At 60.1% G+C, this 27,309-nt stretch overlaps 1 protein-coding gene across 3 annotated transcripts in view; it reads left to right on the top strand.

The window, feature by feature from the left end:
- CPNE7 (copine 7) overlaps positions 1–27,309 on the top strand; it is a 49,692-nt gene that overhangs the window by 4,563 nt on the left and 17,820 nt on the right. For all 3 annotated transcript variants that reach the window (XM_054049355.1, XM_054049353.1, XM_054049354.1), the window contains exons 3-8: positions 19,351–19,533; positions 20,509–20,583; positions 22,592–22,666; positions 23,606–23,689; positions 26,475–26,564; positions 27,096–27,194. In XM_054049355.1, the coding sequence (XP_053905330.1) occupies positions 19,351–19,533; positions 20,509–20,583; positions 22,592–22,666; positions 23,606–23,689; positions 26,475–26,564; positions 27,096–27,194 (606 nt within the window). The remainder of the gene's footprint in view (positions 1–19,350; positions 19,534–20,508; positions 20,584–22,591; positions 22,667–23,605; positions 23,690–26,474; positions 26,565–27,095; positions 27,195–27,309) is intronic.

The following is a 27,309-nucleotide window of genomic DNA, read 5'->3' as shown; positions in this document are numbered from 1 at the left end:
GTAGACGCTCCGCACGGCGTGAGCGACCTGCCCCCGAGCCCCCCGTGCAAACCCTCACGCTCCCAGGGACTTGCAGGGTTGCTTTGAGTTCCCCCCGCGCCCTGAGCACAAGCCGCTGGGAGTGGTGGAACCGCATGGGCACAGGGGCAGCTCTGCTTCCCCATCGCTCCCCTCCTCAGAAGCAGAGCGGGGGGGGATGTTTGCGCTGAGAACACGGCTGCTCTTGGCATGGCCGTTCCCTGCGATGGGTGTTCGGAGTCAGCACAGGGGCGCTTTCGTGGCATGTCCATTTTGACCTGCTCCTGGGGGCCTGATCCTGCGAGTTGTGCTCATCCCGTCCGGAGCCGGGAGCGAGCCCATGTGACCGCCGGGTCCGGGCACAGCACACGGAGCTGGGAATTGTCCCTGGGATGGCCCCGACTGCAGGCGTATTCAGGGAATTGCTGACAGCCGTCGGGAAAAGGCCAGATTCCCAGAGCTGGTTCTCACGGCCGATTCCCTGGGAGCTGGGGCCGGCGGCACTGCACAGGTGTGTCTGGGTGTGGAGGGGGGCCATGTGCACGCTCTCCCTCCCAAGTGCACTGAGCCCAGCGGGTGGTTAACTAGTGGGTGTTCCGGGTTAGGGACCGTAACACCGCGTCGCCAGAGACACACTGTGACCGCTCGTCTGCAGGGGACGGTCTCATGCCAGCCTCTCACACCGGGCAGGAGCTGGGTCACACACACTGGGTCCCATGGGTGGGCTGTGGCAGCCGGCGAGAGCCCTGCTCAGCCATTCAGCCTGTGGCCACAAAGGGCCTTGTCACAGCCCCGCAAGGCAGGGGGTGCAGAGAGGAAAACTGAGGCACAGAGCAGTCCAGGGCCTTGCCCAGCGTCAGTGACAGAACCAGGAGCCCTGGCTCGCAGGCTCCTGCCCCGGGGCGCGAGGCATTGCCGCCTTATGAGCCTGGTTGTAGAGGGAGGGAAGGGAGCGTCAGGCAGACCCTCCCGCTCCCCTGATCCCTACTAAGCCCGTCCCTTGAGCCCTGCTTAGGTTGGATTTGGTCACACGCCTGCCCCATCGCTCTGCGGTGGGACTATTTTTAGCAGCACTGAGGCTTTTTTGCCATCTCTCAGGGCTAGGGGGGCTTAGTCGCCGCCCGGCCACGCTGCACTAGGGGCTGGGCTGCGGGGCACACGGGGGCCCCAGCCTGCCTGCGCTCACCCCTGCCTGGCAGAGCGAGCAGAGACTGGGGAGGCCGACCCGGTTTCAGCTCCCAGCTCTGAGGCCGGCTCGCTGGGCAGGGGTCTCCAGCCTGTGCCAGGCAGGGTCAGCCTGGATGAGGCTAATGACCCCTCTGGCCTAAACAATCGATGCAGGAACTTGTACGTCCTGGCCTTGCTCTGTGCCTCAGTTTCCCCATCAGTCACACAGGCATAGCTCCACCACCCTGCCTCACCACGGAGCCACTAGGGCTAATGGAGATGCTAATTAACAATGGTTAATGACCTATCATGTGACACGGGGTGAATGTGAGCGATGGAGTCTGGGGGCCTCACCACAGGGAGAGGGTCCAAGCCTGGGGACTTTGCAGTTGGTTTGCCTGGGTCCCGGTGTCCCCCTTTTGCCCCAGCTGATCCCCTCGGGCTGCATCGGGAGCTCCTCGCTCATACTGTACACGGCAAAACTCCCTGTGTGGCGGGTGCCTGGGTCCGGCTGTTGTCAGACACCTGCAGTGAGCCCTGCTGGGGTACGGCCATCGCTGGCCTGCCCAGCCCCCAGCCCTAGGGGGGTTCTTTGTGCAAACAACACACAGGGGACACAACCCCTTTAGACAAGGAAATATCACCCATGCAGCTGGGTCTCCATCCCCCCCCAGGGCCTGTTGCATTCTGTGCTGGGAATTACCCGGGCTGCCACCAGCAGGAGATGGGGGACTGTGGTGCCGGAGGCACTGAGGCAGCTGGGGATGCAAGGTGCGATGCACACCCTGCTGCCCACAGGCCACAGCCCAGCGCTGGCCAGGGAGGGAGCTGAGCTGAGCCCGGTGCCTGCAGACCCCCCTGCCCACCTTCTCTGTGACCTGCTGGGCTGCATTCGCTGGGTGCCAAGGCATGTTGGTGGACTGGTGCTCCCGCAGCGGGGCCAGGCTAGCGCTAGGTGGTGGTTTGGTTGGGGTTTTGCAGGTTCTCTCGGCAGGCGAGGGAGGCAGCGGGGCTGTGCCTCTCCAGTGCCTGGAGGCGATGGCAGGGGTGGTGCTGTGCTCACCAGGGTTGATCAGGGTTGATCTGGGCTGGCACTGTCCTGGCAAGGTGCCTTCCCCAGGAAGTTGTCCTGTTGACTCAGAGCTGGCAGGGGGTTGGTGTGTGGGAGGCCGCGCCGTTCCTGGAAGCGGCTCCACTGCGCCTTCTGCCAGCATGGCTCAGCGCATGAGAAAACGCACCCCCAGCCTTTCCTGCTGCACACAGGGACTCGGGCGCCAGCCAACGCCCCTGCCCCCACGGCCCCTGCCACCCCCTCTGGGACAAGGGCCCGACAGCAGCCCTGGGGAGAGACTGGCCTGTGTACCCCACCCCCCTGACCCGTAACCGGGCGCAGGATCACCCCATCGCACAGCCAGGCTGGCGCCTCCTGGCTTCAGGGATTGCCATTACACCCCACCTTCACTTGGTAAATCAAGGGCCAATAAAATGTGAAGTTGGCTAAAAATGACCCCCCCAAACGACCCTGGCTAGCGGATAGGCCACCCAGCCAGAGCCCGCCAGGCCAGGATCCGCGTGCAAGACGTCGTCTGTAACCACCACCGACGGGCCATGGAGCACACGGCCACGTCTAGTCCTTCTGACAGCTCCTTCTGCTCCGCTTAGACGGGCAGGCCTGCGGGCTCTGCCCCCCTGTGACAAAGTGGGACTGTTCTTAATGTAACCCTTCTGCCCATCTAAGTTGGCAGCAACAAGGGCCGGGTTCTGTATCTAGGGGTTCCGTTTCAATAACGCAATGCAAAACCGGCTCGAGCCCCCACCCAGTGACCTGGGACAATTACATACCACCCCCTGGGCACCTCTAAGAGGCAATACTTCCCCTCTCGCAAGCACGGAGTCTGAGTGTAACAGAAAATGTTTAATAACATGAGGTAAACAACATCAGCATTAAATGGGAAAAACACCACAACTAGAGTTTTTAGACCAAACCATGAGCGAAGACCCACCCCAGCAAATTGGGCCGTGTCCTCTCCCATTGGTTCTTGAAACCAGCGACCCAAGAATCACCAAAGTCCCAAAAGTCCACCAATCCCAAAGTCTCTTGGGTCCAGCAACCCAAGAATCATAAAAGTCCCAAAAGTCCGACAACCCCCCCAAAGTCTCTGTCCATGATCAGTGCAGCCCCAGAGTTCAAAGGGGGGGGTGAGCAGGGTGTTAAGGGGCACCTTACGTGATCCGAGGCCAACCGGCTGCTTCTCCATGGGGTTCCACCGAGCCTTCACCACGAACTGCTCCACTCCACCCACAGTCCCACGAACTGCTCTGGCAGCCGCTCCGCTCCCCGACCTGTGAGCTGCGCCACTCCGCTCCGCTCACCGACTGTGAGCTGCGCCGCTCCGCTCACCAACCTGTGAGCCACGCTGCTCCGCTCCGCTTGTCCCTTGGGCCGCTCCCACAAGGCTCTGCTCTGCTAGCTGCTCCTCCAGCCACTCCGCTCACCCCCACTAAGCTAAGTTAGCTTAGCAATATAGCTTCAGGCTCCCCCACTAGTTAACACAGCCTCAGTGATCTCAGCTCTTAAATAGCGTTAGCTCTTAGTGATTTCAGGTAGTAGTAGGGGAGCCCCAGTGCTGGTGCACTATTGGCCCAAAGTGAACTCAGCTCAGCAGTCTGTAACTAGACTCCTAAGGGAATCAAAGTTAGCTCTGACATTCAACAGTGGAGAGAGGAGGTAGTGCAATTGGTGTTTCAACCCCTCTCAGGGAGGGGGCCACACCATCAGGTACACATACCTATCCCTATCCTCTCTCAATTCACTGGGTTTTGTAACCCATGACCCTTGACAAGCAAATGCTACTTAGGTAATGGTGAAGGACTCACTCAGTCCTTCTGTCATACAACAGTTCCACTGGCCTTGATTCACAGAATCAGGGTAACAAAACTTTATTCTTCCTGCCCCAATAACAGAGAAACTGGGGATCCCACACCAGCCAAAGTAACCACTTTGAGTTGCTGTGGTTTCACGCCTGGCGGGTGGGTGTGCCTATGCAAACAAGATCAGCCCCTGGAGTTCTTTTCCACCCTCGCCATAATTCACCACCAGATGTCAGGGTAGTGCTCATCCTGACTCTGCTTACATCAATGTTTCCTCTGAATACTGTGTGGATGCCTCAGTTTCCCCTATGCATTTCTTAAGTCTCTAGGTGGTGGGGAAAGGCCAGTGTGCATAAATCACTGATACTCTGTCTCCCTGGCAACAAATGGCCAGGGCCCCTTCCCCCCCTGCAAGGAAATAGCTAAGGGTGAACAAAGAGATCAGGTGACCTCCTGGCCCAAGAAAGAGACAAAGCCGGGAGATGGAGGGGCTGGAGGGGGTTTGAGAGTTGGAGCTACCTGGGCACTAGGAGTGAGGGCAGACGTGGGTGTCTGGCTCTCTGAACCCCATAATGGACCCGGCCGAGGGGTCCCATTCGCCGCTGTACCTACAAGCTCTGTTTTAGACCATGTTCCTGTCATCTAATAAACCTCTGTTTTACTAGCTGGCTGAGAGTCACGTCTGACTGCGAAGTGGGGGTGCAGAACCCTCTGGCTTCCCCAGGACCCCGCCGGGGCGGACTCGCTGTGGGAAGCGCACGGAGGGGCATATGCTGAATGCTCCCAGGAGAGACCCAGGAGGTGAAGTCGTGTGAGCTTCTTGCCCTGAAGGCGGTCTGCTCCAAGGGAGAGGAGGCTCCGCAAAGTCCAGACTGGTTTTGTGGGGAGCAGTTCCAGAGCATCGCCCGGGGACTCCGTGACACCCCCGCAGCCCCTATGTGCTGCTTCTGGTGTTTGGCGTTGTCTGGGATGGGGTGGGTGGGCGTGCCCTGTCCTCCTGGGATTGGTCCAGGGGGCTTCTGTTCCTCCGCTAGGACTTGCCTCAGACCTGGTTGCGACATAGGACAGGTGGTACAGCCGTCACCGTGGGTACAGCGTGGGACGGTGGCGGCGCCATGACCGTGGGTACAGCGGGGGAGGGTGACTGGAGCCGTCACGGTGGGTACAGCGTGGGGCGGGGGGCAAAGCCGTCACCGTGAGTACAGGGGGGACAGCCGGCGGCGCCGTCACGGTGGGTACAGCGTGGGACAGGCGGCGGCGCCATCACCGTGGGTATAACACAGGACGGATGTTAGAGCTGTCACCGTGGCAGATTGCTGGCCTCTTTCTGTTTTGAAATCTGAATGCTGAATCTGGAATTTGAATCTGATATCTGTTGGACATTCTCATCATAATGTTTCTGTTGTGCTAGTTTCCTGGTATTAGCTCTTCTGTAGCTACTTCATGATTGTCTTTGGCTCAAGAAGGTGGTTTGGTGTTAGCGGTTGGAAATGTACAAAACACAAAATGTCCAGTAAGTTCATGGAATATGGTGGGCAGCACTTTTTGTTCCAGAACGTGGAAGAAGTAACCCATGCCACAGCCGTTTTAGGATTGATTCTGACCAATGGGGGGAGTTGGCTGCGAATCTGAAAGCTGAAGGCAATTTGGGTGAAAATGACCATGAAATGGTCGTTTTTATGATTCTCAGGAAAGGAAGGTGTGCGAGCAGCAGAATAAGGACAATGGACTTCAAAAAAGTGCACTTTAACCAACTCCGAGAACTGGTAGGTGAGGTCCCACGGGGAGAATATCTAAGGGATATAGAAGATCAGGAGAGCTGGCAGTTTCTCAAGGAGACAATATTAAAGGCACAACTTCAAACTATCTCGATGCAAAGGAAAGACAGGAGGATTAGTCAGAGGCCAGTATGGCTGCGTCAGGAGCTCTTGAATGACCTGAAAACCAAAAAGGGATTCTACGAAAAGCGGAAACATGGACAAATTGCTAAGGAGGAGAGGAGCACAAAAGAACAGCACCAGCATGTAGGGACAACAATCAGAAAGGCAAAGGCACCAAGTGAGTGACACCCAGCAAGGCACATAAAATGCAATCAGAAGCATTTCTTTAACAACCGTAGGAGCAAGAGAAAGACAAAGGAAAGTGGAGGTTCTCTACTTAGCGGGGAAGGAGAGCTAATAACTGATGACATCAAGCAGTCTGAGGTACTTAGTGCCTATTTTGTTTCAGTCTTCACTAAAAAGGTTAATGGTGACCAGATAGTCAACGAGGGACAGAGGGTCCTGTGGCACCTTTAAGACTAACAGATGTATTGGAGCACGAGCTTTCGTGGGTGAATGCCCACTTTGTCAGATATTCAACGTAATTAATATTAAGAACAAGGGGGAAGGAACACAAGCCAAAATAGGGAAAGAACAGGTTCATGACTATTTAGATTAAGTGAGATGGATTCAATTTGGCAGGTCTGATGAAATTCACCTTAGGGTACTTAAGGAACTAGGTGAAGCAATCTGAGAACCGTTACCAATTATCTACAAGGACTCATGGAGGACAGGAGAGGTCCCAGAGGACAGGAGAAGGGCAAAGATAGTACCTAGCTTTAGAAAGGAGAACAAAAAGGACCTGGAGTATTATAGGCTGGTCAACCTAATCTTGATACCTGGAATGATACTGGAACAAATTATTAAGCAATCAGTTTGGAAGCACCTGGAGGATAACAGGGTTATAAAGAATAGACAGCATGGATTTGTCCAGAACAGATCATACCAAACCAACCTGATTTCCTTCTTTGCCAGGGTTACTGACCTATAGGATGTGAGGGATGTGACAGTAGATGTGATAGAGCTTGATTTTAGTTAGACTTCTGACACCGTTCTGCATGACATTTTCACAAGGAAACAAGGGAAATGTGCTCTAGATAAAATTACAAGAAGGTGGATGCACATGCAGTTGAAGGATCGCTCTCAAAGAGTAGTTCTCAATGGCTCACTCTCAAACTGGGAGTGGATCCCGCAGGGGTTAGTCCTGCGTCCGGCGCTAGTTCATATTTTCATTGATAACTCGGATAATGGAGTGGAGAGTATGCATAGCAAGTGTGCAGATGACATGAAGCTGGGAGGGGTTGCAAGCACTTTGGAGGGCGGGATTAGAATTCAGTAAAGAGAAGTGCAAAACACTGCACTTAGGAAGGAAAAGCAAATGTACAATTACGACCTGGGGAATAACGGGCGAGGCAGTGGTGTTGCTGAAAAGGGATGTGGGGTTAAAGCGGATCACACATCGAATCTGAGTCGACAATGTGATGCAGTTGCAAAAAAGGCTCCTATCATTCCGGGGTGTGTTAACTGGCACGTTGTACGTAAGACACGGGAGGTCATTGTCCTGCTTGACTTGGCATGGTGAGGCCCCAGCTGGGGTCCTGGGTCCAGGCCTGGGCGCTGCACTTTAGGAAAACATGGACAAATGAGCGAGAGTCCAGAGGAGAGCAACAAAACTGAGCAAAGGTTTAGAAACCTGCCCTGTGAGGCCAGAATAAAATACTGGGCGTGTTTAGTTCTGAGACAAGCAAACTGAGTGGGGACCTGAGAACAGTCTGTAATCAGTGCAGGGCTGTTCTAAAGAGGCCGGGGATCAATTGTTCTCTGTGGCCACTGAAGGTAGGAGAAGTGGTGGGCTCAAACTGCAGCAAGGAGACAGGTTTGGTATTAGGAAAAACGTACGTTGGCACAAAGGTTTTTGTCTGTGAGCCGATGACCTGGCGCGCGCAATGAATCCTGGTGCGGCATGTTGCAATATTCTAACAATGGCTCCCTCGAGCCTGCCAGGGTTTTGGTATCTGGCCTGATTTTCTGCTAACCCCTTTGCCTGGGCTTAGTGTGGGCTCCACACAGCGCGCTTGGACTGAGAGCTCGAAGAGCCCCTCGTGACTTGTTACTGCTCTTCGTCCACTGGGCATCCCCTGGAACGATTTTCACCAGGATCCCATTGCCACTTGACATGCTGTGCAGCGTGAGCGGTGTCCCCGGAGAAGAGACGACCCTTTCCACTCAATTCAGACAGATCTGCGCCAGCCTTGCGCCAAGGACCAGCCACAATGTCATGTGGCTTCTGTGCTTTCTGCATTTTGTATTCCTTGCCAATGTCCCATCTGGTACTTTCCCTCCCGTTGCAGCATTCACACCTGGCCAGAACGGGTCATCTCCAGCCCCGCTCTGACGCTTCTCAGCACCCAGGTGGGCTCTGTGGAGCATTTCCAGACGCGTGTTGTGTGGCATTACGACACAAGGTCCTTTGCAGTGATTTCACCTCAATAGTGCCAGGGCATGCCAGTGCGGGGCCGGGGCTTGCCCAGCTGGCCGGCCATCTAGAATCAGTCACTCAACTCCCATATGGTTGGGGCCTGTTTCCTGTCCCAGTTGAGCTCACCGTGTCTTCTGTTGGCACGTGAGTTGTGTTTGCTCTGAACTCTGCCCCACCTGCTCCTTGCCTTGAAAGCGCAACCACATCTGCTGGAAGAACCAACTTCCTCTGGGGCCCGTAGCTCAGAGGAATCCTCCATTCTGCAATGTCATGCAAGCCCTTGGCACGGAGGGGTGTAGCGCCTGGCTACCGAGGGCTCATGCTCGGTTGCTTCCCCAGCCAAATTCGGCCTCTAAAGTGTAGTCAGCAAAGAGCTGCAAACCACATGAAGGGCTGGGGCCGGGGGTGGGCCTGAGCACAGTCCTGCTGTGTGGAGCCAGCCCGGGTGAGGGCAGAGGGTCTCCACTCAGCTCTGAGCAGTGCAGCACCCACGGGCCTGGGCCACCTTCCCTTGCCAGTCAGCCCAGTCCCATTCCACACTGGCCCAGGCAGCCCGCTGAGGGAGCCCCTCCTGGCGCCCGCGTGGAGAGGGATTTCTCTAGCTCTGGGAGGCCTCCTCATTTGGGTGTGTTTCCATTGGTGGCCTAGTGTCCCCTGGTTCGGGTCGTGTTGGGCTCCTTTGTCACCGACACCGGCTTCTCTGCATTTTAAGGCTTTTCCCTGGTCCCTGGGGTGTTGATTATTTTCACCCCAGCTGTGTGTGACGGGGCGCGGCAGGAGCACTGCGCGGGGGTGTGGGTGTGACGGGCGCGGCAGGAGCACTGCGCGGGGGTGTGGGTGTGACGGGCGCGGCAGGAGCACTGCGCGGGGGGGGTGTGACGGGCGCGGCAGGAGCACTGCGCGGGGCTGTGGGTGACGGGGCGCGGCAGGAGCACTGCGCGGGGGGGGTGTGACGGGCGCGGCAGGAGCGCTGCGCGGGGGTGTGGGTGACGGGCGCGGCAGGAGCACTGCAGGGGGTGCGGGTGATGGGGCGCGGCAGGAGCACTGCAGGGGGTGCGGGTGACGGGGCGCGGCAGGAGCACTGCAGGGGGTGCGGGTGACGGGGCGCGGCATGTTATGGGGCGAGGCAGGAGCACTGCGCGGGGCTGTGGGTGACGGGGCGCGGCATGTTATGGGGCGCGGCAGGAGCACTGCAGGGGGTGTGGGTGACGGGGCGCGGCAGGAGCACTGCAGGGGGTGCGGGTGATGGGGCGCGGCAGGAGCACTGCAGGGGGTGCGGGTGATGGGGCGCGGCAGGAGCACTGCAGAGGGTGCGGGTGATGGGGCGCGGCAGGAGCACTGCAGGGGGTGCGGGTGATGGGGCGCGGCAGGAGCACTGCAGGGGCTGTGGGTGACGGGGCGCGGCATGTTATGGGGCGAGGCAAGAGCACTGCACAGGGGTGAAGGTGATGATGCGCGGCAGGAGCACTGCAGAGGGGGGGGTGACGGGGCGCAGCAGGAGCACTGCGGGGGGGGTGACGGGGCGCGGCAGGAGCACTGCAGGGGGTGCGGGTGATGGGGCGCGGCAGGAGCACTGCAGGGGGTGCGGGTGACGGGGCGCGGCATGTTATGGGGCGAGGCAGGAGCACTGCAGGGGGTGTGGGTGATGGGGCGCGGCAGGAGCACTGCAGGGGCTGTGGGTGACGGGGCGCGGCATGTTATGGGGCGAGGCAAGAGCACTGCACAGGGGTGAAGGTGATGATGCGCGGCAGGAGCACTGCAGAGGGGGGGGGTGACGGGGCGCGGCAGGAGCACTGCAGAGGGGGGGGTGACGGGGCGCGGCAGGAGCACTGCAGAGGGGGGGTGACGGGGTGTCACGGAGTATTGGGGGACTCAGGGCCCTGCACCCCCGGCTTCCTGCGATTCACCATGACTCTCAGCCAGCCAGTAAAGCAGAAGGTTTATTTGGATGACAGGAATACAGTCCAAGACAGGTCTTGCAGGCACAGACAACAGGGACCCCCTCAGTTAGGTCCATCTTGGGGTCCCCGGGCATCCCAGCCCAGCCCCCCTTGGGAGGTCAGAGCCATCTCTGCCCCCCAGCCCTCTCTCCCTGCCTGCTTCCAGCACTCTGCCTTCAGCGACCCCTCCCACAGCCTTTGTTCAGTTTCCCGGGCTAAGGAGTCGCCTCCCCTTCAACCCCTTCCTGGGTTCTCATGTTACACACTCAGGTATGCGCCCTCGGGCGCCCTCGGGCAGATCCCATCCTGCAATGCAGACTATCCCAGAACACTCCCCTGTCAGCATTCACAGACCACCGTGAGAACAGGCCCAGTTCGTCACACGGGGCGCGGCAGGAGCACTGCAGGGGGTGCGGGTGACGGGGCGCGGCATGTTATGGGGCGAGGCAGGAGCACTGCGCGGGGCTGTGGGTGATGGGGCGCGGCATGTTATGGGGCGAGGCAAGAGCACTGCACAGGGGTGAAGGTGATGATGCGCGGCAGGAGCACTGCAGAGTGGGGGGTGACGGGGCGTGGCAGGAGCACTGCACAGGGGTGTGGGCTCCAGTCCTCAGTGCCGCATTCCCGGGGGGGTCCATGCAGCTGCTGGTAAATCCCAGCACTCCTGGGAGGCAGGCCAGCCCCAGCTGAGCATGGGCCACGAGACTCCCGCTGCTGGGGACGGATGCCCGGGAAGCTGGGGGAGGGAGGCGTGGAGGAGCCAGCCGCACTGGAGCAGTGGTTTCTCAGCGCTGCAAGCTGAGCGGTGATGTTCTCCATGGCGATTGCATTGTTCCCTCCCCCGAACCTCTCTCCTCCCCTGAGCACTGGCTTGATGAACGCAGCTGCTCCCCTCGGACAGCCGGGCTGCGGGAACCCGCCCCCAGGACCCAGTTGCTTCCTTGTTCCCTGCCACCCTCTCCCGCAGGCACGTGGCTCTGAGCAGTGAGGGCATCGCACAGACACCGCCCTTGGCACCGTCGTCCAGGGAGGGGGGCCTCCCCCCCAGCTGCCCTCCCTGCATGTGGGGCAGGGGGACAGTGGGCGAGGGACAAGGGCCAGAAGGGGCCGTGCTCGAACCCCTCAGTGCCTGGCTGTTCCCACCTACTGGAATAACCCTCTGGGGCTAGGGTGACCAGATAGTAAGTGTGAAAAATCAGGATGGAGGTGGGGGGGGTAATTGGCACCTATATAAGAAAGAGCCCCAAATATCAGGACTGTCCCTATAAAATAAGGACATCTGGTCACCCTATCTGGGGCCCACTGCAGTGGGTCTGACTGAGAGCAGCTGCTCTAAGTTGCGCTGGGGGCTGACCTAGTCCCCGGGGAGCCCAGGGCCAGGGGACAGGAAGCAAAGGTGCCACAAGGTCACTGTGTAGGTGCAGCACCATCACCAGCGGGGGCACAGTTCAGTGTGTGGGAACTGCTGGGTACGGCTGGGCCGGCCGGGGGCCGCGTGCGCTGTTGATTCTCTGGCCGCCTTTGTCGTTCCCCGGAGTGTCTGCCAAGAGCTCTGCCAATGGGGCGTCTGGCCTGGGAGAGGCAATAGGAGTTTGCTTTCAAAGGGAGAGATTAACTTGCCCCTAGGGACAGGCGGGTGGAGGGGCTAGTGAGCTGCAGTGCCAGAGCGCCCGAGGGTACCGGGGGGGCATATGCCAGGCCAGGCTCAGGAGAGCAATAGGGGAAGGCGACCCCGGCTGGCCGTGAGGAACACCCCCATCTGGCCTCCTCAGACCTGACGAGAGCGGCCAGGCAGAGCCCTGCTGCAGAGTCACGAGGAAACAAAGGGAGTGTTTCTGAGGGACTGTTGCGTCCACTTTCCAGCTTCGTGTGATGGCTGTAATTCCCATTCACAGACTCGGGTGCCCTCTGATGGATGGAATCAGACCTGCTCAGCGTGTGTCATAGGTACTATACTGCTAATGGCCAGTGGGGAGTCGCCTTTAGCGGGAGGGGCCTGGGTGTTGGGAGTGAGAGGCTCTCAGTTCCATCCCCACTGTTCTGAGTGGCTGTAGTATGCAGCAAAGTGACAAAGATGAAGGCCTAGGTGGCTACGGACTCATTATAACATCCATGGAGCCATGGTGGGGCACCTTGACACCCCACTTTATCCGCGACTGGCATGCAGCTGCCGCAGGTGGAACGTGCCCCAGGCTGCCCCTGCCCACGGCAGTGCTATGGAGCAGATTCAAACCAAGAGGTGAGGGGGGCTTTAGGCAGGATGCTGTGAAACAACCCCCAGAACGGGGCTCCTGTCTCCCAGAGCCCTTCCCTGGAACGTGCCTGTGTAGCAGTTATGGTGAGTCATTTCTTTGCTGGAGCCGATCTGCGCTGTATCCTAAAACTGCCATTCGCACTTGGAGTGCCGAGAAAATCAATAGAAAACAGGTGTTGAGCTGGGGCATTTCCACCGCCCCGGAGACCCGCTGGGGCTTTACTCATTCCTGAGTCCAGCCTGACACCGGCTCCTGGCTTCAGAACCTGGGCTTGATGCTCCACAGCGGACAGCCACGCTGGCCCGAGAGGGTCACCTGGTTCCCACCTGGTTCCCTGGCGTCCGACTCTGCCGTGAAAGAGAAGCTGGATTTCCAGCCGCCCCGTCCGGGCAGCCGCCCCCATGTGTAACGCTGGGAGCTGAGTGCCCTGTCAATGTACTAACGCGGTGCAATGAGATTAACCCGGACAGTTATTGCATCTAATTCATCATCCCAGCTCATTAGCGAGACAATCTTTGCTGAGGTTTTGCGAGATAAACACGCTCCTAGAAATCAATTGCTACACAGCTGAGATTTGATAACGGCCATATTGAAATCCTTGTTCCAGGCACTGAATGGAAAGCACAGCCGTGTAATCAGTATGGAACGGGATGCCATGGTCGCTGCTAATCTCCGAGCCTCTCCCCGCCGGATACCGTAGGGCAGGACCACGAGGATCTCTCCTGGCGGGGGCTGGAGCACTGGGCTGCAATGAACAGAGGTTCCTGTGTTGGAATGGGGTGCGCTTTGCAAGAAGCTGCTGTGAACCCCTTCTGGTCTCTCTCTCCTCTGGGGCCGTGCTGCCCAGGGCTCACCCCGTAGCAGAACCAGGTGCTTTTCCCTTCATAGGAATCTCCGTTCGGTTAGTGAGGAATCCTGTTCCCCATCAGTACTGACGGAGCAGAGGATTGAGGGTGAGGGCACAATTCGCCCATGCCCCATGCTGGAGCCCAGGTGCTATGGGGTGGGCATTCCTGGTGCCCCAGTGCAGCTGCCCAAGCATCTCCTGGCCTTTCCAGCTGGCTTGACTATAAAGCAGAATTCACCCCAGATCCCACCTCCCCGCCCCTGTGGGTTCCCTTCCTGTGCCAGGCTAGGGAAAGCGATCCTGGAAACAGCACGTTTCAATCAAATATCTGAGTGCCTCCGTGGGACGAGAGCTCTGCTTGGGAGCCGGAGTGTTCAGTCGTGTCCATGCAATGCCCCCACGTTGGCTGTGACCTGCCCTCTGCCCCCACCATCCCCACGGGTCTGGTTAGCCACCTGTTGTGTCTCGTAATAATCCCGGAGGAGGAGCGCCCTGGGGCCGGACCTGGCTTTGTTTTCTTTCATAGAATCAGAGAATCTCAGGGTTGGACGGGACCTCAGGAGGTCATCTAGTCCAACCCCCTGCTCAAAGCAGGACCAATTCCCAACTAAATCATCCCAGCCAGGGCTTTGTCAAGCCTGACCTTAAAAACCTCTAAGGATGGAGATTCCACCACCTCCCTAGGTAACCCATTCCAGTGCTTCACCACCCTCCTAGTGAAACAGTGTTTCCTAATAGCCAACCTAGACCTCCCCCACTGCAACTTGAGACCATTACTCCTTGTTCTGTCATCTGGTACCACTGAGAACAGTCTAGATCCATCCTCTTTGGAACCCCCCTTTCAGGTAGCTGAAGGCTGCTATCAAATCCCCCCTCATTCTTCTCTTCTTCAAACTTTCTTTGTACAGCACCCTGCACAATGGTGCCAGGGCTGGGGCCTCCCGGTGCTAGCCCCATCCCAATAAATAATATTAAACTGGCACCTGATTCCGAGACTTGCGCTGGTCCAGGCCGGAGACACAGAGAACAGCCGCTGACCTACTGCCCACTCAGGCTGGCCGGCTCTATATCAGCGGGCAGTGACTCGGCCCCATCCGGCAGTGGCCAGGATGTGATGTGGCTGAGTGCCAGGGCCGGCTCCAGGCACCAGCCCAGCAAGCAGGTGCTTGGGGCGGCCAAGGGGAAGGGGCCGCACGTCGGGCTGTTTGGCAGCAATTCGGCGGCGGGTCCCTCTCGGAGGGAAGCCCCTGCTGCCGAATTCCCGCCGAAGAAGAAAGTGGAGCTGCCGCCGGAGTGCCGCCATCGCAATTGCGATCGCGGCTTTTTTTTTTTTCCACTGCCTGGGGCGACAAAAACCCTGGAGCCGGTCCTGATGAGTGCCCCACGGTACGGGTGGTTGGTTGGGCCGTGCTGTGACCTGGCAGGGTGGCAGGGATGAGGAATACCCAGGGGATCAGCTGTTGGGATAACGCTTCTCCCAGGGATTCTCCCAAGGCAGGCCCACCTGTCGCGCGTCCATGTGAGCCGGAGGAAGACAAAGCACCCGGCTAGCAGGTCCGGGATGCAGTGAGATGCTCTCTAAATCCTCAAACTAGAAATTGCTACAGTCGTATTTCTCACCCCCACCCTCCGCCACACACAGTGTCCCCGGGCAGGCACGGATCTGCACCCGGTGCCCCCGGGCAGGCACGGATCTGCACCCCGTGCCCCCGGGCAGATGCGGATCTGCACCCGGTGCCCCCGGGCAGATGCGGATCTGCACCCGGTGCCCCCGGGCAGATGCGGATCTGCACCCGGTGCCCCCGGCAGACGCGGATCTGCACCCGGTGCCCCCGGCAGACGCGGATCTGCCCCCGGTGCCCCCAGGCAGACGCGGATCTGCCCCCGGTGCCCCCGGGCAGACACGGATCTGCCCCCGGTGCCCCCGGGCAGACGCGGATCTGCACCCGGTGCCCCTGGGCAGACGCGGATCTGCACCCCGTGTCCCGGGCAGACGCGGATCTGCACCCCGTGCCCCCGGGCAGACGCGGATCTGCACCCGGTGCCCCCGGGCAGACGCGGATCTGCCCCCTCTGCCCCCGGGCAGACGCGGATCTGCCCCCGCTGCCCCCGGGCAGACGCGGATCTGCATGCTGAATAAAGCACTAGTGATGGGCTAGGCAATTTCCCAGCTCTGGGCTCCGTTAGAAGGCGTGAGAGGTGGTGAGGAGAGGCAGCCGGGGGCAGCTGAGTGGTGGGGTGATGTGGCCGGATGCAAGGCAAGTGCAGGGAAGGATAAAAACATGCTGGTTTCTGTGCTGTGCAGCCGAGCCCCCAGTCGAACAGCAGCCAGGGGGCTTAAGCTGCAGCTAAGTCTGCTAAGCCGTCAAATTGTGTGTGTCTGTTCAGCAGACTGACACCGGCACAGAGATTTGCGGCAGCAGCTTGATAATCCCGAGAGAAAAGGCTCCAGCCCTGCAGAGTCCCCTCCAATGGCTGAGCTCCATTCCTACCCGGGACCCCATGGCCTCTGCCTTGGCAGTGGGGCCTGAGCCCTCCACATCCTGGCTTTGTGCACATCCACGAAGGGTCCCGATCCTGCGTCCATCCTTCCACCCCGGCTCAGAGCCCAGGGCCGCAGCCAGGGGCTGGCTGGCGAATGCGAGATCGGTCCCTCTACCAGTCCCCGTCACGAAGTCTTCCCGGCTGAAATTGGTGACAGCTGGGCGCAGCTCCCTCATGCCAGAGCACCTACCGGGGGGGCCGGCTGTGCCCAGCATCCCCGGGAGTTGCCCGAGGATCCAGATCGCAGCCCTCCAATGTTTGCAGGGTCCCCATCGGCCGCCCACCACTGTGCTGACAGGGCTGCTGGTGGAGCATGTGCCTGGGGGAAAGACGACGATACAAGCAGAGAGCAAGGGGGCAGGGAACCCCTTGCCCCTGGAGAGGGTTCACTCGTCTCGGGGAATCCTGTTCTCTCTCCCCACAGCTTCTGGGGCTTCCTGGGTCCCTTCTCGGCAGGTCCTGACCCAGGCACGTGGCCCATTTCCATGCACAGGGCTGATCCCACGTTGATTGGGTGGGCCTGAGCAGCCCAGAGGAGCGGGTGCTCCCTCTCTGCCCATGTAATTGCCCCTGGCGCTGCCCGCAAGGGAGAAGAATGAGCGCCCCTTCCGCCCATAACATGGGGTGCTCCCCACCAGCTACCTGACACCCTGGGGTGGCTAGTAACTCAGGGGCGTGGGCCCTGTGTAACAATGGAGTTCTGGCGGGACCCAACTGAGAGAGTCAATTCAGGACAAATTGCTTAGAGCAGGGCAGTTACAGCCCAAGGCTGGGGGTTTTCCACCTCTAAGGCACCAAACCAGCCAGACAAAGACGACTTTGGTCTCACCCCACTGGCTAACCACAAGTCACACAAGCAATTCCCTTAGACGCTCCAGTTTCCCAGTATCACCACCAGTGCCACTCGTTATGGGGATGAATGGTTATGAAAACCAATGCCCCAGTAAAAGAAAAAAAAAGGTTCTCTTGATCCCACAGGACCAAGCCCCAGACCAGATCAATATACAAATCCGATCTTACCCACAAATCACGCTGTTGCCAATCCTTTAGAATCTAAAATCCAAAGGTTTAGTCATAAAAGGAAAGCGATAAAGATGAGAGCTAGAATTGGTTAAATGGAATCAGTTACATACAGTAATGGCAAAGTTCTTGGTTCAGGCTTGTAGCAGTGATGGAATAAACTGCAGGTTCAAATTAAGTCTCTGGAACATCCCCAGCTGAGATGGGTCATCAGTCCTTTGCTCAGAGTTTCAGTTTGTGGCAAAGTCCCTACAGAGATAAGAAGCAGGATTGAAGACAAGATGGAGATGAGGCATTAGCCTTTTATAGTCTTTTCCAGGTGTAAGAACATCTCTTTGTTCTTACTGTGGAAAATTACAGCAAAATGGAGTCTGGAGTCACATGGGCCAGTCCCTGCATACTTTGCTGAGTTACAAGGCGTATCTGCCTTCTCTCAATGGGTCAATTGTATAGCTGATGGTCCTTAATGGGCCATCAAGCAGGCTAGGCAGAGCTAACACCAACTTGTCTGGGATGTCACCCAGAAGCATAGCATAAGTTTGAAATACAGACAGTCTAGAGCCAATATTCATAACTTCAACTACAAAATTGATACCCACATCTAGACAGCAGAATCATAACCAGCCAACCAGAACCTTGTCTTAGACACCTCATTTGACCCCCTTTATACAAGATTTGGTGCCACTACAGGACTTTGGTTGCAACCATGTTCTATATGGTCCCAGATTATGTCAATAATGTCACACCCTGTTCCAGCTTCCAGGGAGGGGTGGCAAAGCTGTCATGGCCGTCGCTTGGAGGAGGTGCTGCCCCACAGAGAACGGCGGGCGTGGCCCCCTCGGTGGGCAGCTCCCTGGCTATCACTGCATAGGATGAATGGAGTCCGTGGGAGCCAGAGACCGGGGGGGGGGGGGGGGGGCTGGCTGGGCAAGGCAGCAGGATGAGCCATTGGGACAAATACCCTCCAGTTCCAAGAGTGCCCCCTAGTGCTCCGTACCCAGAGCCACCTGCATACCCCGGGCTTGGTCCTGAGAAGTGAATTGGCCACACATGCAGCTCTCGCTTCCCAGAGTCATTGACAATCGAGTAACTCATTAGCATCTTATCTGCATTCCCCACACTAACGAGTCCGTGTTCAGGGTGGTTTGAGACGTTTTATTCAGTTTCCTTAAAAGTGCAGGTTTCCGGGATTCTGGAGCTGCTGATGTCCCGGGGTGGCTAGTAACTCGGCTGGGCCTGGGCCCTGCTCTGGCTTCCTGGGAGGGGGATGGCAAAGCCTCCCACTGTGAAGCCAGCTTGCCTGTCAGAGGGGACATCGGGGCACGGCCCAGCCGCTGCCAAGCCAGGGATATGGGGGCAGCAAGAGGAAGTGGCAGCCTAGAGTTAATCCCTCTCTCGCTGTGAGCTCTGGGGTTCGTTCACGGTGGTTCATACAAACGCTGGGTTTGCTCCTGCAGGAGGGACGGAGCCGAAGGTTTGATTTGGCTCCTGCATTTTACCTACGTTCAAATTGTTTTTAGAACGGCGTTAAAAACAAATGTAGAGCTTGGGATCTGGGGAGGGGAAAAGCCCTCAGTGCAGGGCATTTCCAAGAATTCTGCCGCTCGAAATCTGAGACGTGTTTTAAAAATGGCTATTTGTGTAGACCCTACCAAAACCTACCTTTTCAAGCCTTGCTCCCCCTGCCGCGTTTTCGGCAGCAGTTAAAGAACAAAGCCCCTTGTCAGAGCCATGCCCACACAGTGCCAAGGGCTGGTTCGGAGCGCTGGGGCTGCAAGCCCTGACCCTGAACAGGGACCGGGTTCATCTTGGTGCCATCCAGGTCTGACACGTGGAGAACCAGTTGCTGCTCATCTGCCGGGAAGAGGCGATGGAAAAAAATATGCTTCTCTTTGGACATTACAAAGGGCAGAATAGTGCCCCCTACTGCCCCCGCATCCCCAACCGCCTGGCAGAGCACCCTCAAGTGGTGGTGCTCTCTCTCCATGCCCGGGGGAGTTTGTGGCGCTGGGAGCTAGGAAAACCCTCCCCCGGCTCGTAACGGGGCCATCTTATCCAGAGCGCCAGAGCCCTGGTGCTGTGCAGAACCCTGCCCGCCCCCAGGACAGGGCTGTAGGCCTGAGGGCCCTGCTTTGTGGGTGAAAAGAGGGGAACAGGGGGCTCCATCTCTGAGCCCACCACGCCAGTTGGCACCAGCTGACAGTCTCCGCGGCAGAGGCTCGGGGCCTGGAGACGGCGCCCCAGCCCTGTGGGCGGGTGGGGGGGCACCCTGTGAGGTGAGGAGAGCGGGGAGCTTGCACTGCTATTGCCGGGGCTGCTGGGTGGATCAGGAGAGGCCCTTGGTCTCCAGGACTGCTGGGCTGGGCCCTGATTCTCCTCTGGCCTCCAGGTGGACAGGAGCGAGATCATCAAGAGCAACCTTCACCCCGTCTTCTCCAAGGTCTTCACGGTGGACTATTACTTTGAGGAAGTGCAGAAGCTGCGGTTCGAGGTGTACGACAGTCACGGGCACTCCAGCCTCGGGACACACGATGACGACTTCCTGGGGGGCATGGAGTGCACCGTGGGCCAGGTACTCGCCCCGGCTGTCCCCTGGGAGCTGCTCCTCTCGCCCGTCCCCAGGGTGTGGCCCAGCAGGGCTGCGGTGTTTCCTGAGGGGGAATCCTGCCATTCGACCGTTCACTGCTCCCGGGCGCAGGGCCGCTCCGTTCCTGGCCTGGGAAGGTGGCTCAGGGCGGCCTGCAGAAGGGCTTAGCGGTGCCAGAAACGTATCACCGCCATATTTGCACGTTGCAGGATATTGTCATTGCGATCAGCAGCACGCCCTAGGAGTGGGAGTTCTGAGTGCTCCCGGCCGAGGATGCTGACCTCCCAGGGCCGGGGAAGCCCCAGATAGTCTCTAATGGCATTGCCGGTGGGACTGGAAATCTCCAGGGCCGAGAGGAAAGTGGAGGGACGATGCTGCGGGTTAAAGTGGCCAGGGCTGGGGAGAACTTGACGTAGCAGGGATGGCTCTGAGCTCCAGGAGAAGGGAGCGATTTCAGCGCTCTCAGGAAGTCCCACTGCTTGGCACGTCTGAGCACTGACTGTCTGTAAAGGCCAAGCACTGTCCATGAAACTGCAGTCTGGCACCCCCAGGCCCTCCCCTGCAGCTTGGGAATCGCTGGCGAGCCCTTGCCCGGGCCGGGGAGCTCAGCGTGTGGCACAGGCGTGGCACAGCGCTGGTTCCGTCTGCAGGGGTTCACTGGCCCCTGTGCTGACGTCCTCCGGGATGACTCGTGTCCCCCGAGTGACTCATGCGCTGTGTCCCCTGAGCCCAGTCACGCTAACGTCTCTCCCGAGACAACTCCCACGGCAACGTGTCTCCTGGGGCCGCTCATGCTCCAGTACGACTCCAGTGCCACCATCTCCCCTGGGGAGACTGGCGTGGCCGTGTCTCCCCGCACGGTGTCGCGTGGGCCCATGGGTCCCCTGCCCCCATCCCCAGGGCATCGCGTGGGCCCACAGCTCCCTCCCCACCAACTCATGCTATCATCTTCCCTTCCAGATCGTGGCCCAGAAGCGGGTGACCAAGCCGCTGTTTCTCAAGTACGGGAAATACGCCGGCAAGTCCACCATCACGGTGAGTGCGGCCGGCTCTGCACTTCCTAGCGGTCCTGCTGCTCTCGCAGCCTGCAGGGAGGGGGGAACGCGTTCGGCTGGGCCTGCTTGGGCCGTTCCCTTTGGAAAAGGACAGGGAGGGGCAGCCCCCAGAGCCGCACCGTGCCCTGCTCTGGCTGCCTCGGTGCCACACGGCTCTGCACTTCCTAGCGTTCCTGCTGCTCTCGCAGCCTGCAGGGAGGGGGGAACGCGTTCGGCTGGGCCTGCTTGGGCCGTTCCCTTTGGAAAAGGACAGGGAGGGGCAGCCCCCAGAGCCGCACCGTGCCCTGCTCTGGCTGCCTCGGTGCCACACGGCTCTGCCAGGAAACCCGCAGGCACATGTACCCGTCTGACGGGCTCTGGAGCCTGGCACTCGGTGGGCAGGAGCTGTCTCTAGAGAGCTGCCCGGTGCTCCGCTCCCCCAGCCCAGAGCTCCTCTTCGTATTTCTAACGCTGCTGCCCCCCACCTGCCCCAGAGAGGGGTCCTGCCACGTCCTCCGGAGCTCTGGTATGGCTCACAACCAGCCAGGTCTGTGCCGAAGACCCTGCTGCTGCAGGGGCCGAATTCCCATTGCCCGTCTCCACCTGCCCCCCAGCCCGTCCCACCCTGCGCAGACTAGCCCTGATCTGCCCCCGCCATCTCCCCAGGCTGGCAGACGTGGCTCAGGGCAGGGCTCAGAACCCAGGTTCTCATCACTGGTCCCTGGCTACGGGGAATCCACATTCATTCCCCAGAGGCCAGCCCCGCCAGCTGGGACACCCACTCTGTGCAGCGCGGGAATTGTGCTCTTTGAACGCGATGGAGAACACACTAAAGAGTGGGCTGAGATGGCGGTTCCTGGCCCCTGCTGCTTCTCCGTGCCCTGCCGCCCGGCCTGCCGTGTGCACAACGGCCTCTCCGTGCCCTGCTGCCTGCCCTGGGGCATGTGCACAACGGCCTCTCCGTGCCCTGTCGCCCGGCCTGGCGCCTGGCGTGTGCACAACGGCCTCTCCGTGCCCTGCCGCCCGGCCTGGGGCATGTGCACAACGGCCTCTCCGTGCCCTGCCGCCCGGCCTGGGGCATGTGCACAACGGCCTCTCCGTGCCCTGCCGCCCAGCCAGGCGCACGTGCATAACGGCCTCTCCGTGCCCTGCCGCCCGGCCTGGCGCCTGGCGTGTGCACAACGGCCTCTCCGTGCCCTGCCGCCCAGCCTGGCACCTGGCGCACGTGCACAACGGCCTCTCCGTTCCCTGCCGCCCGGCCTGGCGCCTGGCGTGTGCACAACAGCCTCTCCATGCCCTGCCGCCCGGCCTGGTGCACATGCACAACGGCCTCTCCGTGCCCTGCCGCCCAGCCTGGCGCACGTGCACAACAGCCTCTCCGTGCCCTGCCGCCCGGCCTGGGGCACGTGCACAACAGCCTCTCCGTGTCCTGCCGCCCGGCCTGGGGCATGTGCACAACAGCCTCTCCATGCCCTGCTGCTTGCCCTGCCACCTGCCCTGGCGCGCGTGCACAACAGCATCTCCGTGCCCTGCCGCCCGGCCTGGCGTATGTGCACAACGGCCTCTCCGTGCCCTGCCGCCAGGCCAGGCGTATGTGCACAACGGCCTCTCCGTGCCCTGCCGCCCGGCCTGGGGCATGTGCATAACGGCCTCTCCGTGCCCTGCTGCTTGCCCTGCCACCTGCCCTGGCGCGCGTGCACAACAGCATCTCCGTGCCCTGTCGCCAGGCCAGGCGTATGTGCACAACGGCCTCTCCGTGCCCTGCCGCCCGGCCAGGCGTATGTGCATAACGGCCTCTCCGTGCCCTGCCGCCCGGCCTGGCGCGTGGCATGTGCACAACGGCCTCTCCGTGCCCTGCCGCCCGGCATGGCACACACATCACTGCCAGTACCTCACAGGTGTGCTCTGTGCGTGGTGGCTCCAACAGGCAGACAGGACCGGGCGAGTTTCTCCCCAGAGCTTGTGCCCGGCCGCCTGTCTCTGAGGGCCCCTTGGCGCTCTCCCCTCAGGTGCTGTCAGAGGAGATTTCCGGCAACAACGGCTATGTGGAGCTGGCGTTCCGGGCCAAGAAGCTGGACGACAAGGTACCTCTGCCTGCCGCTGGGGTTGACTGAGACTCCGCTCTGCCTTTGCTGAGACCCCGGTGCCCCCAGCCCCCCGGATCGGGCGGGGTGCAGCCTGGGAATGGCCGCGCGGAGGAGCCAGTGTGGTTATTTGCTGAGAGCTGGGAGCCGTGGCTGCCGACTGGCCCTGGCACCCCTCTGGCACCTTTCCAATGCTTGGGTGCTACTGGGGGAGGCTGGAGCTGCCCCCGGCAGAGTGCGCGATGGGAGCGGCCAGGCCAGCTCGCCCCTCAGCAGCCTGGTCAGCGGGCCGTGGCCCTGCCCAGCGATGGGACACATGGAGCTCTGTCCCTCCACTGAGCCTGCCCCCTGAGACAGGGGGTTGTGCTGGTGCCACTGTCCTGATCGAGCCCCACCCAGCTGTCCAAAGAGCTCCCCACACCCGCCGGGGTGAAAGAGCTCCCTCTCCCAGCCCCGCTCCCCGGAGCCCCTCGGGAAAGCACGGGCTGGCAGGGATGGGGGGGGGGCAGTTCAGCGACAGCCAAGGCCTGGAAGTCATCGGGGCAGGCTGCTGCGGGCACAGCACAAGAGAGGCTGGCCGGGCAGAGGAGCTGCAGTGAGAATGCAGGAGCCAAGCAGGGGCCAGAACAAGAGTGGGCACAGGGCAGGGATGGGGTTGGAGCCCAGCGTGGCCGTGGCAGGGGCGAGGGAGCCGCCTGTTGCGACAGGCCTGAGCGTGGAGGGTTGGCACAGTGGCCCCTGGGTGCTCAGAGCCCCCATCCCGGGCAGGGCTGGTTCGGAGGCTGGTCCCTTCCGCCGGGGAGGACGTGCCCCTTTCTGGGGGGTATCGGGGGAGATGGCCTGGAGGTTGGTCTGCTGCTTTGAGCTGGTCCTGCCCGGAGCGGGAGGGCAGCCCCAGCCGTGGAGCTCACCGTGCCCTTCTGCCCACCTCTCCGGCAGGATCTCTTCAGCAAGTCGGATCCTTTCCTGGAGATCTACCGGATCAACGACGACGGGAGTGAGCAGCTGGTGTACCGCACCGAGGTGGGTCCCCGCCACGGGCCGAGCCTCCAAGGAGCCGCCCACTGCCACCCCAGGGGGAAGGGAATGGGGAGACAAGGGTGGGCAGCGACAGGGGTGGGGGTCAAAGGGATGGGAGTGGGTGGAGGAGGGGCTGGCGGGGATGGGGTGAGGGGGGCGGAGGAGGGGCTGGTGGGGATGGGGTGATGTGGTGGGCGGAGGAGGGGCTGGCAGGGACAGGAGGGATGAGGGTGGGTGGAGGAGGGGCTGGCGGGAATGGGGTGAGGGGGGTGGAGGAGGGGCTGGTGGGGATGGAGGGATGGAGGGGATGGGGGGGATGGAGGAGGGTCTGGCGGGAACAGGGTGAGGGGGGCGGAGGAGGGGCTGGTGGGGATGGGGTGATGTGGTGGGCGGAGGAGGGGCTGGCGGGAACGGGGTGAGGGGGGCGGAGGAGGGGCTGGTGGGGATGGGGTGATGCGGTGGGCGGAGGAGGGGCTGGCAGGGACAGGAGGGATGAGGGTGGGTGGAGGAGGGGCTGGCGGGAATGGGGTGAGGGGGGCGGAGGAGGGGCTGGTGGGGATGGGGTGATGCGGTGGGCGGAGGAGGGGCTGGCAGGGACAGGAGGGATGAGGGTGGGTGGAGGAGGGTCTGGCGGGAACGGGGTGAGGGGGGCGGAGTAGGGGCTGGTGGGGATGGGGTGATGCGGTGGGCAGAGGAGGGGCTGGCAGGGACAGGAGGGATGAGGGTGGGTGGAGGAGGGGCTGGCGGGAATGGGGTGAGGGGGGCGGAGTAGGGGCTGGTGGGGATGGGGTGATGCGGTGGGCGGAGGAGGGGCTGGCGGGAACGGGGTGAGGGGGGCGGAGGAGGGGCTGGTGGGGATGGGGTGATGCGGTGGGCGGAGGAGGGCCTGGCAGGGAGGTTGGATCCCTCGCCCCTGTGCCCCGGCCCCCTGCTCCAGCCCCAAGCCGGGAGGTGCTTGTCACCCCAGGCAGCTCCCCCCGCTGGAGAGGACGGGCAGCGGAGGGGGAGAGCACCATGCCCGGAAAGCTCCCCGTGGCTCTGTGCTGCGAAAGGACCCTCCCCCGCCAGCTCCTCTTGCTCCCCGGGCAGAGCAGGGCCCCCCGGAGCTGTAATGGGCTCTGCCTGGGAAGGGAAGAGGGGATGCGTGACAGGCCCCCGCTGCTCCCTGTGCTGGCAGCGCACCATGGAAGTGCCTGCTGCTGCTCTGTTCACGCCTCCCTGATGGGGGGCCTAGGAGGATTAGGCACCTAGCAGAGCTATTATGCTGTCAGGTGCTGTGACAATGCAGTTCTGGCGGAACCCAACTGAGAGTGCCAACTCAGGACAAATTGCTCAAATAGGGCAGTTACAGCCCAAGGCTGGGGTTTTTTCCACCTCTAAGGCACCAAACCAGCCAGACTAGGAGGACTTCGGTCTCACCCCACTGGCTAACCACAAGTCTCACAAGCAATCTCCTTAGACACTCCAGTTTCCTAGTACTCCCACCAGTGCCACTCGTTATGGGGACAAATGGTTATGAAAACCAATACCCCAGTAAAAGAAAAAGGTTCTCCTGATCCCAAAGGACCAAGCCCCAGACCCAGGTCAATATACAAATCAGATCTTACCCACAAATCACGCTGCTGCCAATCCTTTAGAATCTAAAATCTAAAGGTTTATTCATAAAAGGAAAAAGATAGAGATGAGAGTTAGAATTGGTTAAATGGAATCAATTCCATACAGTAATGGCAAAGTTCTTGGTTCAGGCTTGCAGCAGCGATGGAATAAACTGCAGGTTCAAATCAAGTCTCTGGAATACATCCCCCGCTGGGATGGGTCCTCAGTCCTTTGTTCAAAGCTTCAGCTTGTAGCAAAGTTCCTCCAGAGGTAAGAAGCAGGATTGAAGACCAGATGGAGATGAGGCATCAGCCTTATATAGTCTTTTCCAGGTGTAAGAACACCTCTTTTTTCTTACTGTGGAAAATTACAGCAAAATGGAGTCTGGAGTCACATGGGCCAGTCCCTGCATACTTTGCTGAGTTACAAGGCGTATCTGCCTTCTCTCAATGGGTCCATTGTATAGCTGATGGTCCTTAATGGGCCATCAAGCAGGCTAGGCAGAGCTAATCTCAGCTTGTCTGGGATGTCACCCAGCAGCATAGCATAAGTTTGCCATACAGACAGTATAGAGCCAATATTCATAACTTCAACTACAAAACTGATACATACATATAGACAGCACAATCATAACCAGTAAACCATAACCTTGTCCTAGACACCCCATTTGACCCCCTTTATACAAGATTTGGTGCCACTACAGGACCTTGGTTGCAACAATGATCTATACGGTCCCAGTTTATGTCAATAACGTCACAGGTGCTGTCCGCCCCGCCTGTCGCCTGGGCCCCGCCGTCCCCTTCCTGGCACCAGGGCGGTGGGAGCCTGCAGGGAGGGGAGAGACAGAGGCGAGAGGGGCAGTAGCAGCTTGGATGCCGGTCCAGGGAGTCTCTCCTCTAGGGCATGGCTACCTAGCGCCTCCCCCTGCCGGAGCGGGGTCTAGTGGCTAGAGCGCAGGGCTGGGCATGGGACTGCCTGGATCCTGCATGACCCTGGGCAGGGGGTGGGGCCCTCCCGTCTCTGTGCCTCAGTGCCCACAGGGGTTGGGAGGGGGGCAAGGACCACTCAGGGCTGTTTGCAAAGCCCGTTGGGCCTCTGGCAGATGGAAGCCCAGCGGGCACCCTGCTCATTGCCCAAGGGTGCCCCAAGAGGCCGTATGCAGCACGTTCACGCTGCCCCCTTTTGTTTACAGGTGGTCAAGAACAACCTGAGCCCTGTGTGGGAACCGTTCAAGGTCTCGCTGAACTCGCTGTGCAGCTGCGAGGAGAAGAGGAAGCTGAGGGTGAGGAAGGGAAGGGGAGAAGCCCTGAGTAGACTCCGCCCTCGGGGGAGCTGAAAGGGGCCACCTCACCGAGTCTCCTGCAAGGGAGACCGGTCCCGTCACAGTGCAACCTGCCCCCAAGGTCAAAGGCAACCCAGGCACGATGGATCAGAGGCTTGGCCTGTGGAACTCACTGCCACAGGACACCCATGTCTTTGTGAGTGTAGCCTCTGCAGTGACACTAACACACAGAGACATGACCAGGGCCTTCGGTCCTCCTGCTTCAGAGCCTGAACCGGCCCCCAAGAAGGGCAAGTGCCCCCCCCCCATGTGCTTACATAGCTGTCCAGGTGCATTGGGCCCTTCCTCTGAAGTGTCTGTATAGCCCAGGGCTGGAGGGAGGACACCATGCTGCACACACAGGCGGTCAGTCAGGCAGCGTATCCACTGCGACGGTCCAGGGTGAGTGGAGGGGGAATGGTGGGGGCTGGGAAAGGCCCCTCCCTAGAGAAGGGGTGACCCTCTGGCTGAGCTGAGCTCCTCTCCTTACAGTGTGTGATCTGGGACTACGACTCCCGGGGAAAACACGACTTCATCGGAGAGTTTTACACCACGTTTGAGGAAATGCAAAAAGCAAGTGGGGAGAACAAGGTTTGTTGCGGGGGGGCCCTACGCAGCTGGATCTGGGTGTCCAGGTGGGCCGGCTGCTGGTGACGATGCACGTGAGGTGACTCAGCCGTTCCGTGTGTGTGTGCTGGGTATTCGC

The sequence above is a fragment of the Malaclemys terrapin genome, chromosome 14, assembly GCF_027887155.1.
Source record: "Malaclemys terrapin pileata isolate rMalTer1 chromosome 14, rMalTer1.hap1, whole genome shotgun sequence".
NCBI lineage: Eukaryota > Metazoa > Chordata > Testudines > Emydidae > Malaclemys > Malaclemys terrapin.
The sequence above is the reverse complement of the archived record's forward strand: the minus strand, read 5'-3'. Positions and strand labels throughout refer to the sequence as shown.